Genomic DNA, 14989 nt, shown 5'->3' with positions numbered 1-14989 from the left:
TAATTTCAGTATTTTGATGTTCAGATATGAAACTGCCATTATGGATAGACAATGTATCAAGAAGGTTCAGTTCTCTCCAACATCGTTTAAAACATTTGTAAATTAAACAAAAATATCTTGAAAATAATATAATATATATATATATAAAGTAAATCTATATATTTATTAGTATAACTAAATTAACTAATTCTATTTGTTAAGAAATTGTGTTGATTTTTTTTCAATGACTTTTAAAATTGCAATTAATTAGCCTTTAATTGTACTATTAATATTAAATCCTTATGGATTATACTATATGTTGCATTAGTATATTTAGTCTAATTAATAAGAAGATAACAGATGTGAGAGATTTTTTCAAAAAACAGTGATGAATTGTCTATTTTGGGCGAATCACTTGATGATTTGCTTAAAGAAAATAGAAAAACATATTTTATATAATATATCTACTCATACATCTAAATTATAAATGATAAATAACAATTTGTATTCATTTCAAAAAATTATAGAGATATACATATATTTAAATTGTTTAAACTAAAAATAAGTTGTATATTGAAACTATAAATCTATATATTTAAAATAAATCTATATATATATTAATATAGCTAAATTTAGTAATTTTATCTTTTATTTGGAAATTGTGTTTAATTTTTCAGTAATTTTTAAAATTGCAATCAATTAGGATTTAGATTATACTATTGATTATTAAATATTTATGGACTACTATATGTTGCATTTATATAGTTATTTAATCTAATTTTAAAAATAATAAATGTGAGAGATTTTATAATTTAAAAGTATGATGAATTGTTTATTTTAGTGAACTTCTTGATAATATGGTTTGAAAAGTAAAGAGAAAGGTCTAACCAAAAACAAAGCCTCTAAAAGACGCCTATAAAAGCACAAATACTCTAAAAGAAATCTTCTGCCTTCACCAAAAAGAGAGAAAGGAAAATGGACACTCTCTGCTCCATCATCTTCTCCCTCACTGCTACTTACATCTTCTTCTTCATCACCAGATTCCTTTGGAGTCAAAACTCTAAACTACCACCAGGCCCTAGGTCTCTTCCCATCATCGGCCATCTTCACCACATAAAGAAGATTCCATTACCACAAGCTCTCCATCTCCTCTCTTCAGTCCACGGCCCTGTTCTCTTCCTCAAATTCGGATGCCGTCCCGTTCTCGTCCTCTCTTCCCCAGAATCCATCGAAGAATGCTTCACCAAACACGACCAAACACTAGCTAACCGCCCCAGGACAATCACCTCCGATCATTTCAGCTACGGCTACACAAACTTCGGATTCGCTCCTTATGGAGACATCTGGAGAACTCTCAGGCGTATCTCCACCCTCGAGGCCTTCTCCTCCTCAAGTCTCCAGAAGAACTGTTATATCCGTAACGAAGAAGTCTCTTATCTCTGTTCCAGCATCTTCAGATTATCACTAGACTCTCGTAGCGTGGACCTCAAGTATCATTTCAATCGCTTCACCGCTCACGTCATGCTCAGGTTAGTCTCCGGGAGCCCCGGCGTCGAAGAGAGAAGTCCGGAAGCAGAGCAGAGGTTCTTGGATGATTTCAAGACGAGGTTTTACTCGAGCATGTCGATAAACGTCTGCGATTACTTCCCGGTGTTGAGGTGGATTGGGTACAAAGGTATCGAGAAGAGAGTGGTGGAGATGCAGAGGATGAGAGATGAGTATCTCCAACGACTCGTTGACGATGTTCGGATGAAGAAACATGATTCCACAGGTTCGGTAGTGGAGAAGTTCTTGCGCCTTCAAGAGACAGAACCAGAGTTCTACTCAGATGATGTCATCAAAGGTTTCGTAGCGCTAATGTTCAACGCCGGAACTGATACTTCACCGATGGCAATGGAATGGGCAATGTCGGCTTTACTGAACAATCCCGATAAGCTTGAGAAGCTAAGAGAAGAACTCAGATCTAACGTTAAAGGGATCATACAAGAATCGGATCTTTCCAGCTTACCTTATCTTCGGTGTGTCATCAATGAGACGCTGAGGCTATACCCTTCAGGTCCACTCTTGCTTCCTCACTGCTCATCAAAGAGATTCAACTTAGGCAGCTACGAGATTCCGGAGAACACGACGCTGTTCGTGAATGTTTGGGCTGTTCATAGGGACGGTGAGCTTTGGGAAGACGCGGAAGTTTTCAAGCCTGAGAGATTTGATGGGTTTCTTGGGGATAGAGATGGTTACAGGTTCTTGCCGTTTGGAGTTGGGAGGAGAGTGTGTCCTGCAGCTGGATTTGGAATGAGGACAGTGGCGCTTGCTGTGGGAGCATTGGTTCAGTGTTTTGAGTGGGAGAAGGTAGGTGAAGGAGATATAGACATGAGGCCTGCGTTTAGTGTGGCAATGGCTAAGGCTGAGCCTCTTGTTGCATTGCCTAAGCCATGGCCTGATATGGTTCCCATCTTGTCTCAGCTCTAGTGTCATCTGTGTTGGGAAACAATAAAGTTGATTTAGACGATGACATTTTATATATATATATCGACAATAAATAGAATGTATGATCATATGTTACCTTAGTAATGGAATCATTTTCTTCACTTTTTCGTTCTTTCTTAGCACTAAAAAAGTGCTAACAAACAAAACAGAAGTCTCACTGAGTGATGACCTTCATATGGACTGAATCAGAAGTAAGCAAAATTGATTTGTGCACCCTGCACGGGTGGTAATTTTGCACCTTGAGAATAGTCAATGCCCTGAAAATAGAAACCAATTACAGAATATGAAAGTATAGTTGGAACGCAGAGAGAGATGATTGTCACCTGTAAAAGCTATTCAAAAATTACAGCAAGAACTATCTGATGATTGAGGACCATGGAGGAGAGACTAATGGTCAAATTAGCTCGCTTCCTCACTTCTCTTCCATGTCCACAAGCTCCACCTACACAAAATAATGTACATCCCAACAAACAAAAAATAATCCCACCAACCAAAAAACAATCATTGTCAATTGTTCTATAAAAAAGAATGAAAAAACAATCTTCTACCTTGACCAAAAAAAATGGAAAATCTCTGGTTCAGTATCTTCTCTCTCACAGCTACTATCTTCTTCTTCTTCATCGCCAGATTCCTGTGGAGTCAAAACTCCAAGTTACCACCAAGCCCTACGTCTCTTCCCATCATCGGCCATCTTCACCTTATCAAGAAGTTTCCTTTTCCACAAGCTTTACATCTCCTCTCTTCAATCCACGGCCCTGTTCTATTCCTCAAGTTCGGATGCCGTCCCGTTCTCGTCCTCTCTTCCCCAGAATCAATAGAAGAGTGCTTCACCAACCACGACCAAACCCTCGCGAACCGCCCCAGGACCATCACCTCTGATCACTTCAGCTACGGCTACAAGAACTTCGGACTCGCTCCTTATGGAGATCTCTGGAGAACTCTCCGCCGTCTCTCCACCCTCGAGGTCTTCTCCTCCACAAGTCTCCAGAAGAACTCTTTTATCCGTAACGAAGAAGTCTTGAATCTCTGTTCCAGACTCTTCAGATCATCCGTTGACTCTCGGAAAGTGGATCTCAAGTATCATTTCACTCTTCTCACCGCTCAGGTCATGCTCAGCTTAGTCTCTGGGAGTCGTGGCGTTGAAGAGAGCGATCCGGAATCAGAGAAGAGGTTCTTTGATGATTTCAAGACTAGGTTCTTCTCGAGCATGTCGATGAACGTCTGCGATTTTTTCCCAGTGTTGAGGTGGATTGGGTTCAAAGGTATTGAGAAGAGAGTGATGGAGATGCAGAGGATGAGAGATGAGTATCTCCAACGACTCATTGATGATGTTCGAATGAAGAAGTTTGATTCCACCGGTTCGGTAGTGGAGAAGTTCTTGCGCCTTCAAGAAACAGAACCAGAGTTTTATTCAGATGATGTCATCAAAGGAATCGTTGTGCTTATGTTCAACGGGGGAACTGATACTTCACCTGCGGTAATGGAATGGGCAATGTCGGTTTTACTAAACCATCCTGATAAGCTTGAGAAGCTCAGAGAAGAAATCAGATCTAATGTTAAGCATAAAGGGATTATACAAGACTCGGATCTCTCGAGCTTACCTTATCTTCGGTGTGTCATCTATGAGACGCTCAGGCTATACCCTGTAGCTCCACTCTTGCTTCCTCACTGCTCATCAAAGAGATTCAACTTAGGCAACTACGAGCTTCCGGAAAACACAATGTTGTTTGTAAATGCCTGGGCTGTTCACAGGGACGGTGAGCTTTGGGAAGACGAGGATGTTTTCAAGCCTGAGAGATTTGAGGGGTTTCTTGGCGATAGAGATGGTTTTAGGTTCTTGCCGTTTGGAGTAGGGAGGAGAGCATGCCCTGGAGCTGGATTCGGAATGAGGACAGTGGCGCTTGCTGTGGGAGCATTGGTTCAGTGTTTTGATTGGGAGAAGGTAGATGAAGGAGATATAGACATGAGGCCTGTGTTTGGTGTGGCAATGTCTAAGGCTGAGCCGCTTGTCGCATTGCCTAAGCCATGGCCTGATATGGTTCCTATCTTGTCTCAGCTCTAGTGTCATCTGTGTTATGCATTAGAGTTGCTTTAGACGATTGCTTTTTCTATATACACATCGACAATAAAGAGAATGAATAATGATTATAAAATCACAAATGGTTACCTTAATAGTGGAATCAGTTTCTTCATTTTTCGTTCTTTCTTAGCATAAGATCTGCAAGAGGAAGGAAAGAGGATCTTAACCAAGGAAGGGTGTCTCGTTTCTCCTTCCTTTAGATGGATATATGGAGAAGGATCATTTGTTGACTAGCCACTGTTGCTTCTTCATTCATTCAGTCCTTATATAACCAAAAAATAGTGATGCAACAGACAAGAACAGACGTCCCACTCAATGATGACTATAATATGAACTGGATCAGAAGCAAGTAAAATTTGACGTTCAATAAACAATCTCTGATACAACTATCAGCGGAGAAGCTATATTTAACAACGTAGTTTCTCTAGACAGGAGAATGCAAAAAAAGAAGAACCCAAAAAGTAGATTCATGCACCCCCACCCTCAGTGATGGTAATTTTGCCCCTTGAGAATAGTCCATGCCCTGAAAACAGAAAACCAATCACATCATCTCAAAGTATAATTGGAACGCAGAGACAGAAGTAACAATGTTTTCACCTGTAAAGCTGTTCCATAAGTACAACAAGAGCTATCTGATGATTCAAGACCATGGAGGACAATCTAATGGTCACATTAGCTCTCTTCCTCACTTCTCTTCCATGTCCATAAGCTCCACCTATACAAAACGATATCCTCGAAGCTCCCTGAAAACAGAGATCGCCACAGAATCAAACGCTCTCCTGCTTAACAAGTCATTACTCATTCCATACACAATCAATTTGATAACTTTCCAAGAAGACTAAGAACAAAGGGAAAGGCCAAAGCTTACACTATTGCCTGCATCTCCTAGTAACTCAGCCATCTGTTCTGAATCAACGTCACGGCCTCTCTCGTCAAGCACCACAACCTAAAATCTCACAATCAGACCATCAAGAATGACTAATTACAGATTGATTCTAAAGAGATTTCAATAATACCCAATCATCAGGCCCAATAAGCTTCATCATAGCCACTTCCTCATCCTCAACTTGAGCTCTAACATCCCTGCGAGTAAAAAACACTATTAACTTCAAACCAAAGCCATCTAAGCTACTGAGTTTCATCTCCAAAAAACTGAACCAACATACAGAGCATTTCGAGGATTGGACCGAACCAAAGAATCGTCAAAAGAGCAATACGGTTTAAGCTTGGTCTTATACTCATCGACCAAGAGTCGAACACCTTCTGCTCTCTTTTTCCCAACTGTTATCACACGTATAGGCACAGCTCTCTGTGAAACCAAAACTTATCAAACTCCATCGAAACTTAAACTTCCAATCCCTAATCAAGTCGACGGAAGCTTACCACTGCTTGACCCGTGTATCTACTACAAGTTCTTCCTGATGATGAAACCATCATCACACAATCTTCAACCAATACGTTCGAAACCAACAAAAAGAAAAATCGAAACTAATTTTGAGAAATGTATATAAACCTTTATCCTCAGGTGTGTGAGGCTGCTTCAGGTGACAAGTAGCCATGAAAGAGATCGCCATTTTTGAGTTCTTCGCGTTTTAACGACGGACGATTATAACACTCGAGGACTTTTGTCTGTCCCACACGAGATCAAAGCCTCTGAATGATGCCGAGAGTCTTAAGCCCATCATATATGGGCCCATCGTAGTACGAATTATTTAATTCATGAACTTCACGTTACTTCAGGCCCATTTATAAGAAACTTTCAAGTTATTAGTTAAGTCATAAATAAGTTATTTGTATCAAATTTAGACTAGTTATTGGATCAGTGAAACAAATATTGATATCAAAAAGGATGAAAAATCTTTCAAGTAATTAATTAAATAAGAAGATATGTATAACTTTTGATCTGATAAAATAAACCGTAAAGAATCCTAACTAAAATCACAAAAGTAACAAAATGTTTGGAAATAAAAAATATTTTAGCAAAAAAAAAAAATTAAAAGGTCAAATCTCCCAAATATCTCAGTACATTATACTACACATGCATGCCTGAAGTGGGCATGAAAAGACAACGTTAGGATTTTCTAACTGTTAGCATATATTATTCCCAATAACGCATCCCTACCCACCAGATTAATTATTTATAGTTTAGTAGTATTCTTGTTTCCATACAACACATTTTAATACTTTATATATCACATAGAAATAAATATGCGCGTTCTTTCGTATATATTCCCCAATCTCCACGTCTGTAATTAGTTCTAATTCCGTATTAAACAACTCTTGGCATCTCAACACTCATTTGCCCGCTCATGCATCTTTATCTTTAGCTTTTGGAGAATTAATATATTAGTATTTGATTAAGATATAAAGCTGCAATTCGAAGTGACCGAATATTTACAAGTTGAACAAAATGTTATCGGAAATAACTTCTATGTACGTACGTCTAATAAATCAAACGTCGGATCTATTCATATCTAGGATTAAAGCTATGAAAAATTGAACACGAACACGATAGTATCTCCATATGATTTGCCATTGTCTTTGTGAGTTTATTTTCTCGTGCACACAGTAGCGAATATAATTATTTTTTTGATGGGGACAAATCACATATAAACTTTTTCCAAAAAAAAATCACATATAAATTTAAAAACATGGCTAGAAATCTTGCATGCATCTTTATTTTTGTCGTTAGGTTGCATGCATCTGTAAAGTTGAAAGAACACTAAAAGTTATAATGATTACCGTTTTACATCAATACAGATAAGAATTGATAAAAATCAGTATCCGTGAAATGATTACCCCATGCTTGAAGAGCGATCGTATGACTAAGGATTTCTAAAACCCTAAATTAGCTGATAATTACTGGCCAAATTAATCTATATGGTTTGCATCCGTATGTAAATGCCAAAACGAATGTACACAAGTTTGTTCGAACTTGTTGTCCGTTAAATGTGTTATAATTAATCACATTCTTATATATATAGAAATAAAACACTCGTTCCTTGAACGAGACGTTAGCAAGAGTACATATTCCGTTTTACTACTTATGCATAAGAATACGAATTTTCTTTAATTTATGAAAACATTGTCTTAAAAAAATTAAATGCATGATTCGGTCAGTGACATATGAAGCACTCGTGCATGCACTAAGGAAATCGGAAATTGGCTGCTAGAATTATATATATTTGGTGAAAAAATGCTGCGTCGACATGCCTCGGATAAATAGTAAGCATTCGTGCATGCACTAAGTTCAGAAATTGGCTGCTAGAATTATATATATTTGGTGAAAAGATACTGCGTCGACATGCCTCGGATAAATAGTATTATTATGATATCGAAAGTAATTATCAGGACAGTGGAGAATAGTCTCACGGACAATTAAAACGTGATTCTCACATATATAGTCACATATATGCTATTCAGAAACGAACTAGCCCCACCATTAGGGCTCTTTTCCATGTCTTTCGTATGCTGATTTGTTACTTAAAAAGCAGACTAAGTGAATCAAAAACTGTTAAAATGTAACGTTAAAGATAGGTTTGGTATGCATACACTGAGATGTCGGATCCACATCAATCATTTGCGTGAGAAAAACCGCTTAAACTATCACCTGATCAGTCATCACCAGCTGACGTATCTTCTAGTATTCATTCTAATGAGACAACAAAAAAATTGGTAACAGAGTAAAGGCATAGATTAGGAAAGTAAATATAAGAACTTCTTTTTATCGAATATTAAACATTTGATTTAAAGTTATAGAAGGAGAAGAATTGAGGTAATGGTATAAGTGTGTCCCACAAGATCTAGATTCTCCATACGACAGAGACAGACTTTATTTTACCCTACCCTCTACTTTTAACTATACATTCAAGTGTGTCGCCTTTCAAGGTTCTCCCCAATCCTCCATTGTGTTTTTAAAAAATTTAGGTCACTATCGAGAATATAAACCAAATAAAAAAGTGTTACTTTATAAATGGTTTCTCTAATATTTTAACAAGGATGTGTCTTGTCTAAAATAGTGATTGTGCTTTTTGATTAATCATCTTATTCTTTTTGATCTTCCAATTATTTGATCTTCTCTTTAACAGTTGATTTATCTAATATATTTCTTTCCATCAACTGATTTTCCTGTCTTGTAAATTCACATAATTACATTTTAAACATTGTACAAATTTTAAATAAAAAGTAATTTAAATTCCTAGGAAAATAAAAATATTCAGATTAACATTTTTAAAATTTTAGGCTAGAACGCATGATGTAAAATGCACCATTTCCAGGCTTGAAAAATAGGCGTTAAAATTAAATTCTAACCAAAGGAATGTATCAACAAAAAAAAATGTCTAAATGGAAAATTTAGAATCTTTTAGTTTTTAAAAACAAATTAATTGCTCCTCCTGCATGTATGACTATAAATATAGAGCCCCTGCACACTATCTATCTCATAGTTAAACACCAACGCAATCGCTCTACTCTCTCTCTCTCTCTCTACACATAACAAAAACTAGCTAGAACTCTTTTTGTGAGACCATGTCAGGCGTTTGGGTGTTCAAAAACGGAGTAATACGTCTAGTAGAAAACCCAAACCAGTCCGGTGGAGTGACGCACGGCCGGAGGAATGTCTTGGTTTACTTGCCGACCGGTGAAGTAGTCTCCTCTTACTCGTCACTAGAACAGATCCTAATGAGTCTCGGCTGGGAGAGATACTTCAGTGGAGACTCTGATCTCATCCAATACCACAAACGTTCCTCCATCGATCTCATCTCCTTACCAAGAGACTTCTCCAAGTTCAACTCCGTTTACATGTACGACATCGTCATCAAGAACCCTAACACCTTCCACGTCCGTGATTTCCACTGAAATCTACGTATTTTAATTCTCGACCAATCGGTTTAGTTTGCGTTTGTTTCGTTCCAACCGAGAAGTTCCAGACATATATAAACTCATATGGAATCTGAAGTAATCATGTCAAATTACGTACGGGTCAAAAGAGAAGATGTGTGAGCTTCGAGAAACAAAGCGATGGGTATTGGAATATCATCACTTAGTTTGTGTTTATATGTTAATGTATGTGCTTAATTGTTGTGAATGGTTTTACTTATTGGTCCAAGTTTGTTGCATATGCATATATATGGTTCTGTCTTCATCTAGGCGAGGCTTTGTGTGGACGTTTAAGAGTAGTGTTGTCAAAAGGTGGCACATTACTTGTAGCCGTCGTTGATTAGTTTGTTTTGTAGCTTCGAAATTGTGGTGCAATCGATGTAAGTTGTGTTATATATTATTATATATATATATATATATATTCGATTCTCGTAGCTCTTGTAGAAAAGTTCATTTTCGTTTTGTATGCAATTGAAGTGTGTTTTGATACCAAGATTATGGCCCTAGAGATTTTAGTTTTACAATCTTTGGCTGTTAGATTAAATGTAAATATTATATATATATAAATAATAATTTGAAATATAGAATCCGTGATTGATATTATTTAGTATTTCTTTTAATGATGTTATTAAATAAATTATATTAGTAATGAAAGAAATATATATATATATATATATATATATATATATATATATATATATATATATATATGACATCGAAGATAATGCAATATAAATCTTAAAAGAACAAGAATAAAAATAAAAAATTTACTAACTAAAAAAATATTGTGATAATTTTAAAAGTCACATCGAAAAGTATCGAAGGATTAAAAGAATTAAAAGTTTAGGAATTAAAAAAAAAATTGTTGTAAAATCTAAAAATAAAAATAATATATTACATATAAATTTGAGTAATGTATGTTAAAATACCTAAATTTAACATATAAATTGGTTTGGTATGAATATTTTGATGAAAAAACAATAGATGTTTCAAGTATTTGTGGTCTTTGAGTATTGTTTAGTTATTTTATACATTTACTTTTGAAAGTTCGAAATATCTTATATATTTTGGATATTTTTTACATATTAAATTTAAAAATGTTTAATATATTTAGGTATATAAATCTATTTCAGATATATTTGGGTACCCGAAATACTTCGGTTCGATCGGATTCGGTTCCGGTTCTCTAGATACCAAAATTTTAAACCCATTTCAGTTCGGGGTCGATACTACTTTTTCGGACCGGATTCGGTTTTTTTTTTGCCCAGCCCCAGTAGAAAATTTTACAAAACCCTGTTAATGAAAATAAATAAATTACGTCGCATATTAAGAAAAATATCATGCAGTTATAAGTCTGACTTAATGAGGAGAAAAAAATCATGTCTGATTTCGATCAAAAGTGTGGCACATCATCATCTAATCAATCTAGTTAATTGGTGAGGGATAGTGATCTTGAACTTCTTAGCTGCTTGTGGTAGCTAGAGAACGAAAAAAACCCGAATAAGTGTACCCCAAGAAACACAAACACAGTCAATGGTACCAATGAATATAAGACGAGTACTTTAGGATCAATATGGAAAAACATATCAGCGAAGAAGTTGTACATCTTGGAACTGATGGTGCTCGTCTTGGAAGGTGCAACACCGATCTTGCTCGGTTCTCAGGTAGAAAAATAAAGACTTCCCTCCTCGCTTGCTCAATCTCCTATTACGTCCGTCTCAAGTTTTCTGATCCTTTCCAATTTGAAAAAAAAATCATATCTATAGTTGGATACATGTGCACCATGCAAAGGAAACAGCTACAGTTGTGAAACTTGTGGCAATGCTTGATCCCCAAAACAGGGGAGCCAACAAAGAAGGCTCCTCGTTGTCTAACTACTAAACAGAATGCAGTGCTGGAGGTTTGAAATCTCTCTTAAACTTTTCTGTGAAACATTACAAAACTGTTTTTTATATGACGATGATATGTTGTAATAATCTGCAGGTGAATCTTCAGCATCCAGTTTGCGTGGAAACATTTTCAGAAAGTTTGGATCCTTAGATCATCAAGAAGAACAGTGGTTATGGACAAAGTTACTCGGATAGTGGAGTTGGTATGAACCACAAAATGTCTTGCTTTGATAGAAGTGTAGAACTGATCTTATATGCCCTTTTGAACCCAATTGGATCAAAAGAAAGGAAAAAAAAAGTTGTATGTACAAAAGAGGAGAGAGAAAGATGATGTAGAGACAAACACTTGGTGAAGAAGAAGAAGAAGAAGAAGAAGAAACAATGTATCTGCATCATCTTGGAATCATCCCATCACTACGACTTTTCTTCTTCAGCAGAGGTTTTGCAGATAGGGCACCAATTCTTCATCCGTAGCCATTGTTGTACACAGTTCACATGGTACATATGTTCACATGGCATAGTCCCTACTTCATCTCCATCAACATACTCTTCCTGCATTCCATATATAGATAACATTAACCTCCTCTTTGTTTCACTAAAACTTTTTATACTACATTTTCCTACTCTGATACTAGACAAACCAGTGGATTAATTTATATTTTTGGGCGAAGAAAGTAGAGAAAAAAAGACAGACCTGGCAAATACTGCACTTGATATCATCATCCTTATCCAGAGAAATGGGACCAGTTTCATCTGTCTCTTGATAAATGCTTTTCTTGAGGCTTCTAGACAGTGCTTCTTCGCTTAGAGCTGTGCTCACTGTACCTATTTCATCCCCCAAAGCTAGTAGTTCCTGAAAAAATTGTGTTCGTATGATTTTAGCGTTAGTAGACTTTTTGATTGTTAAGCTAAGAAATGGTGTATAATAAGATGTATGAAAAAGATGCAAGACTGACCTCATATGACATGTTATCAATGTCAAGCCTCATATCGCTATGCTGATCGTAGAATCTAATCATACCACTGGCGAATAGATTCGTCTCTAAAGAAGCCAGTTGCTGTAGGAAAAGAAGCAGAAGAGATAGTAGAAACGTCAGAAACACTCTAATACTCAGACAAAACATGTTCATACCAAAAGACCAAGCTGCTAATTACCTCGTATCTAAGCTCTTGATCAATTCTGTCCAGGACCAACAATGCCTGACACATTTTCAAAATTAGTGTTATCACGACACCCAAGAACATGTCAAAGCTTCTAATGAAATCATACAACAAGGGTCACGGAAACTACCTCTGCAATTCCATTCATGTTGTAGCCACTTAAACCATCACGGTTCACCAGAGAGCTTGAAGGGTGAGCTTCTGAGGGGCTACCAGGCATCATGCTACTTAACCAGTCGGTACTACTGTGACTATTTGATGGAGTAACAGAAAGAGAAGGATTGGGATCGATTGGTGCTGCAGGTTGAGGCGTTTGCCGAGAAGTAGCAGGGGATGCAACAGCTCCAAGTCGCCCTGATCTCCTACCACTACTTGAAACAACACTGTTATCCCTGATGGTTGGTACCATACGATTCCTTCTGTTATCAGAAACTGTGATGCCGTTTCCATGTGTAGAGCTTTGATTCCTTCCCTTCATCACCGACACTCTACTCTTAATGCCTTGGCTAGAGGAGCTGCTCTCTCCATCAGAGTTTTTCTTTTTAGTCACGCTGACTTTTGTTCCAGAGCTTGATTTAGTTGGAAGAACATCAGAGACAGAGTTGCACCTCAAGTTTCTCAACCCGTTCCTGCTCAGACCACCTCTTAGAGTGTGGTCGCTACCAGAAGAAGAAGAAACAGAGGGAGGCATTAGAGCATCTCGAGTGCGCAAGCCAGGTTTCTGATGACTACTTCTGATGGTTCCTCTACTTGAGCTTCCAACGACTTCTCCGGAGACGGTGTTTTGAGACTGAACACTGATTGCGCCTCTCTTAGTCTTTAGGCGAGGAAGGATGGGCTTAACCGCAGCTGGATGATCAAGACTACTGCTCGTCTCTGAAGAACCTGTGTCCACATTAGAAGAAGGCTGTCTCCTGCCAGTAGTACCTACGGCTGGCTTTCTTAAGTATCCGAATCCACCGGGAGCTCGAGATGAACTCCCAACAATTTCCTTTCCAGGCCGGCCAACTTTTGCATTGTCAGCCGTAGAGCCAATCCTGTTGGTTCCCTTGGTGGAAGTAACCTTTGCACTACAGGCGATTCGGCTGCAGAAAGAGACACTCTTCTCATCTTTCTTCTTCATATTCTCACGCAGTACAGGACCGCTTGCTTTTCGAGGCAGAACCATTCGGTCAACTGATCGCTTACCGGCACATCCATCCATCCTTTCCCTGCCAGACAAAACAATACATTTTGAGATATCCTGCTTGAGCTCAAAATAGAATATTCAGTTACACCAAACAAACATTTAAGGATGATCTTCCACCAAACCTAAAGCAATTCTTTGTAAGCTGATTCTTTAATCGTGGAAAGAGAGAGAAAAAAAAAGAGAGGAGATTAATAATGGTCCCAACCAAGAAAACACCAAACAAACATTCTATATAAAATAACATAAACACAGCTTCAACAAGTCATCCAAAAGCTTTAAAGATGAACTTCCACCAAACCTAAAGCAAGTACTTTGTAAGCTAAAGCAAAGGACCACAAAACAAACAAACAAAGCTTACGGGAGGATCATCCAGAGAAAAACACCTGGTGTTAACAACTTGATGAATCATAAACATCAGACCACAAAGGTGATTCTGTTAAGGAGATTACTAATGGTCCCAACCATTGAGAAAAATAAAGAGACTGCCTTTTGATTCGAAAGACACGGACTTTCCAATAAAACACGATGACCCTTTTTACCCCGAGGATTACAGATTCACCAATCACCACTTCACAATCCAAAAGCAGATAATACAATTAAAGAAACTCTGCTCTTCCGATCAGAGCTGCTAATATACAAAACAATAACACGAATCGAACCCTTCCCCCATGGGAGATACGTATACTTAATCATTCAACGACGCAGAAAAAATAAAACTTGTACACAGAAACAGTAACATACGAGTACGAAGAGAGAATCTGAAACAAACGTATAATACTATGTTCAAGCGATCGTCTTATCGAGCTGATACGCGAGATAAAGAGAGAGAGAGAGGTGGGGGGAATAAACTTCCGGCGTTACCTTTTTTTCCTTCTCCGAGCGATGATTCTCCGCCGTCCGTAAAAAACGTGGAGAGCTTAGAGAGAGACGACGAACTCTATATATTTATCGAAGCTCGGAGAATGGAAGAAAAATTAAATGGCTTAGTCAGAGAGATCTGGGCCGTTGGTTTCGGGTTTGTTTAAAGATGGACGGATGAGATGCAAACTAACGTCCCCCTCAGTAGACGGGAGAGGAGTATTAGGAAGAACGAAAACGACACCGTTTGTCGTTAAGCAGCGTTACGTACGGTGGACGGAATGATCTTGGAATTAAAATTTCTTTTATTAGTTTTTGTTTGGTGGTGAAATTAATGGAATTTGTAAATATATACCGTCGATGAAATTAATTATTTACATTATTTGTTAGAGAAAAAAAATGAAAACAGATTAGATTATTTCATTACGGGTATTGATAATGTCGAGAAAAGGTGTGTATTAACAAACG

The 14989-nt window shown here is 37.5% G+C and overlaps 5 protein-coding genes across 6 annotated transcripts; 3 read left to right on the top strand and 2 right to left on the bottom strand.

Moving 5' to 3' along the window:
* Window positions 1-692: 692 nt before the first annotated feature.
* LOC103846792 (cytochrome P450 81C13) lies at window positions 693-2541 on the top strand. The gene has a single exon (XM_009123790.2). It carries the CDS (start codon window positions 955-957, stop codon window positions 2446-2448), a length of 1494 nt encoding a protein of 497 aa, XP_009122038.1. The 5' UTR covers window positions 693-954; the 3' UTR covers window positions 2449-2541.
* Window positions 2542-2573: 32 nt separating this feature from the next.
* LOC103846791 (cytochrome P450 81C13) lies at window positions 2574-4658 on the top strand. The gene has a single exon (XM_009123789.3). It carries the CDS (start codon window positions 3029-3031, stop codon window positions 4526-4528), a length of 1500 nt encoding a protein of 499 aa, XP_009122037.2. The 5' UTR covers window positions 2574-3028; the 3' UTR covers window positions 4529-4658.
* Window positions 4659-4844: 186 nt separating this feature from the next.
* On the bottom strand, window positions 4845-7265 carry LOC103846789 (putative RNA methyltransferase At5g10620). The gene is made up of 7 exons (XM_009123788.2): window positions 6060-7265; window positions 5930-5964; window positions 5713-5855; window positions 5563-5629; window positions 5415-5492; window positions 5144-5289; window positions 4845-5069 (listed from the first exon to the last, which is right to left on the bottom strand). Exons 1-7 carry the CDS (start codon window positions 6118-6120, stop codon window positions 5030-5032), a joined length of 570 nt encoding a protein of 189 aa, XP_009122036.1. The 5' UTR covers window positions 6121-7265; the 3' UTR covers window positions 4845-5029.
* A 128-nt stretch (window positions 7266-7393) lies between these two features.
* Window positions 7394-9861, top strand: LOC103846788 (flowering-promoting factor 1-like protein 2). The gene has a single exon (XM_033281740.1). The coding sequence runs from the start codon at window positions 9074-9076 to the stop codon at window positions 9401-9403; it is 330 nt and encodes a 109-aa protein (XP_033137631.1). The 5' UTR covers window positions 7394-9073; the 3' UTR covers window positions 9404-9861.
* A 1658-nt stretch (window positions 9862-11519) lies between these two features.
* On the bottom strand, window positions 11520-14650 carry LOC103846786 (E3 ubiquitin-protein ligase MBR2). 2 transcript variants are annotated; one of them, XM_009123786.3, is made up of 6 exons: window positions 14525-14650; window positions 12605-13685; window positions 12469-12513; window positions 12270-12371; window positions 12008-12166; window positions 11520-11865 (listed from the first exon to the last, which is right to left on the bottom strand). In XM_009123786.3, the coding sequence occupies exons 2-6, from the start codon at window positions 13676-13678 to the stop codon at window positions 11728-11730; spliced, it is 1518 nt and encodes a 505-aa protein (XP_009122034.2). In that variant the 5' UTR covers window positions 13679-13685; window positions 14525-14650; the 3' UTR covers window positions 11520-11727. The 2 variants fall into 2 exon arrangements, with proteins under 2 accessions (XP_009122034.2, XP_018510948.2); XM_018655432.2 differs by lacking the exon at window positions 14525-14650 and adding an exon at window positions 13786-13811.
* Window positions 14651-14989: the final 339 nt, after the last annotated feature.

The sequence above is a fragment of the Brassica rapa genome, chromosome A10 (genome assembly GCF_000309985.2).
Source record: "Brassica rapa cultivar Chiifu-401-42 chromosome A10, CAAS_Brap_v3.01, whole genome shotgun sequence".
In the NCBI taxonomy this organism is placed as follows: domain Eukaryota; kingdom Viridiplantae; phylum Streptophyta; class Magnoliopsida; order Brassicales; family Brassicaceae; genus Brassica; species Brassica rapa.
This window is presented reverse-complemented; position numbering and strand designations above follow the sequence as displayed.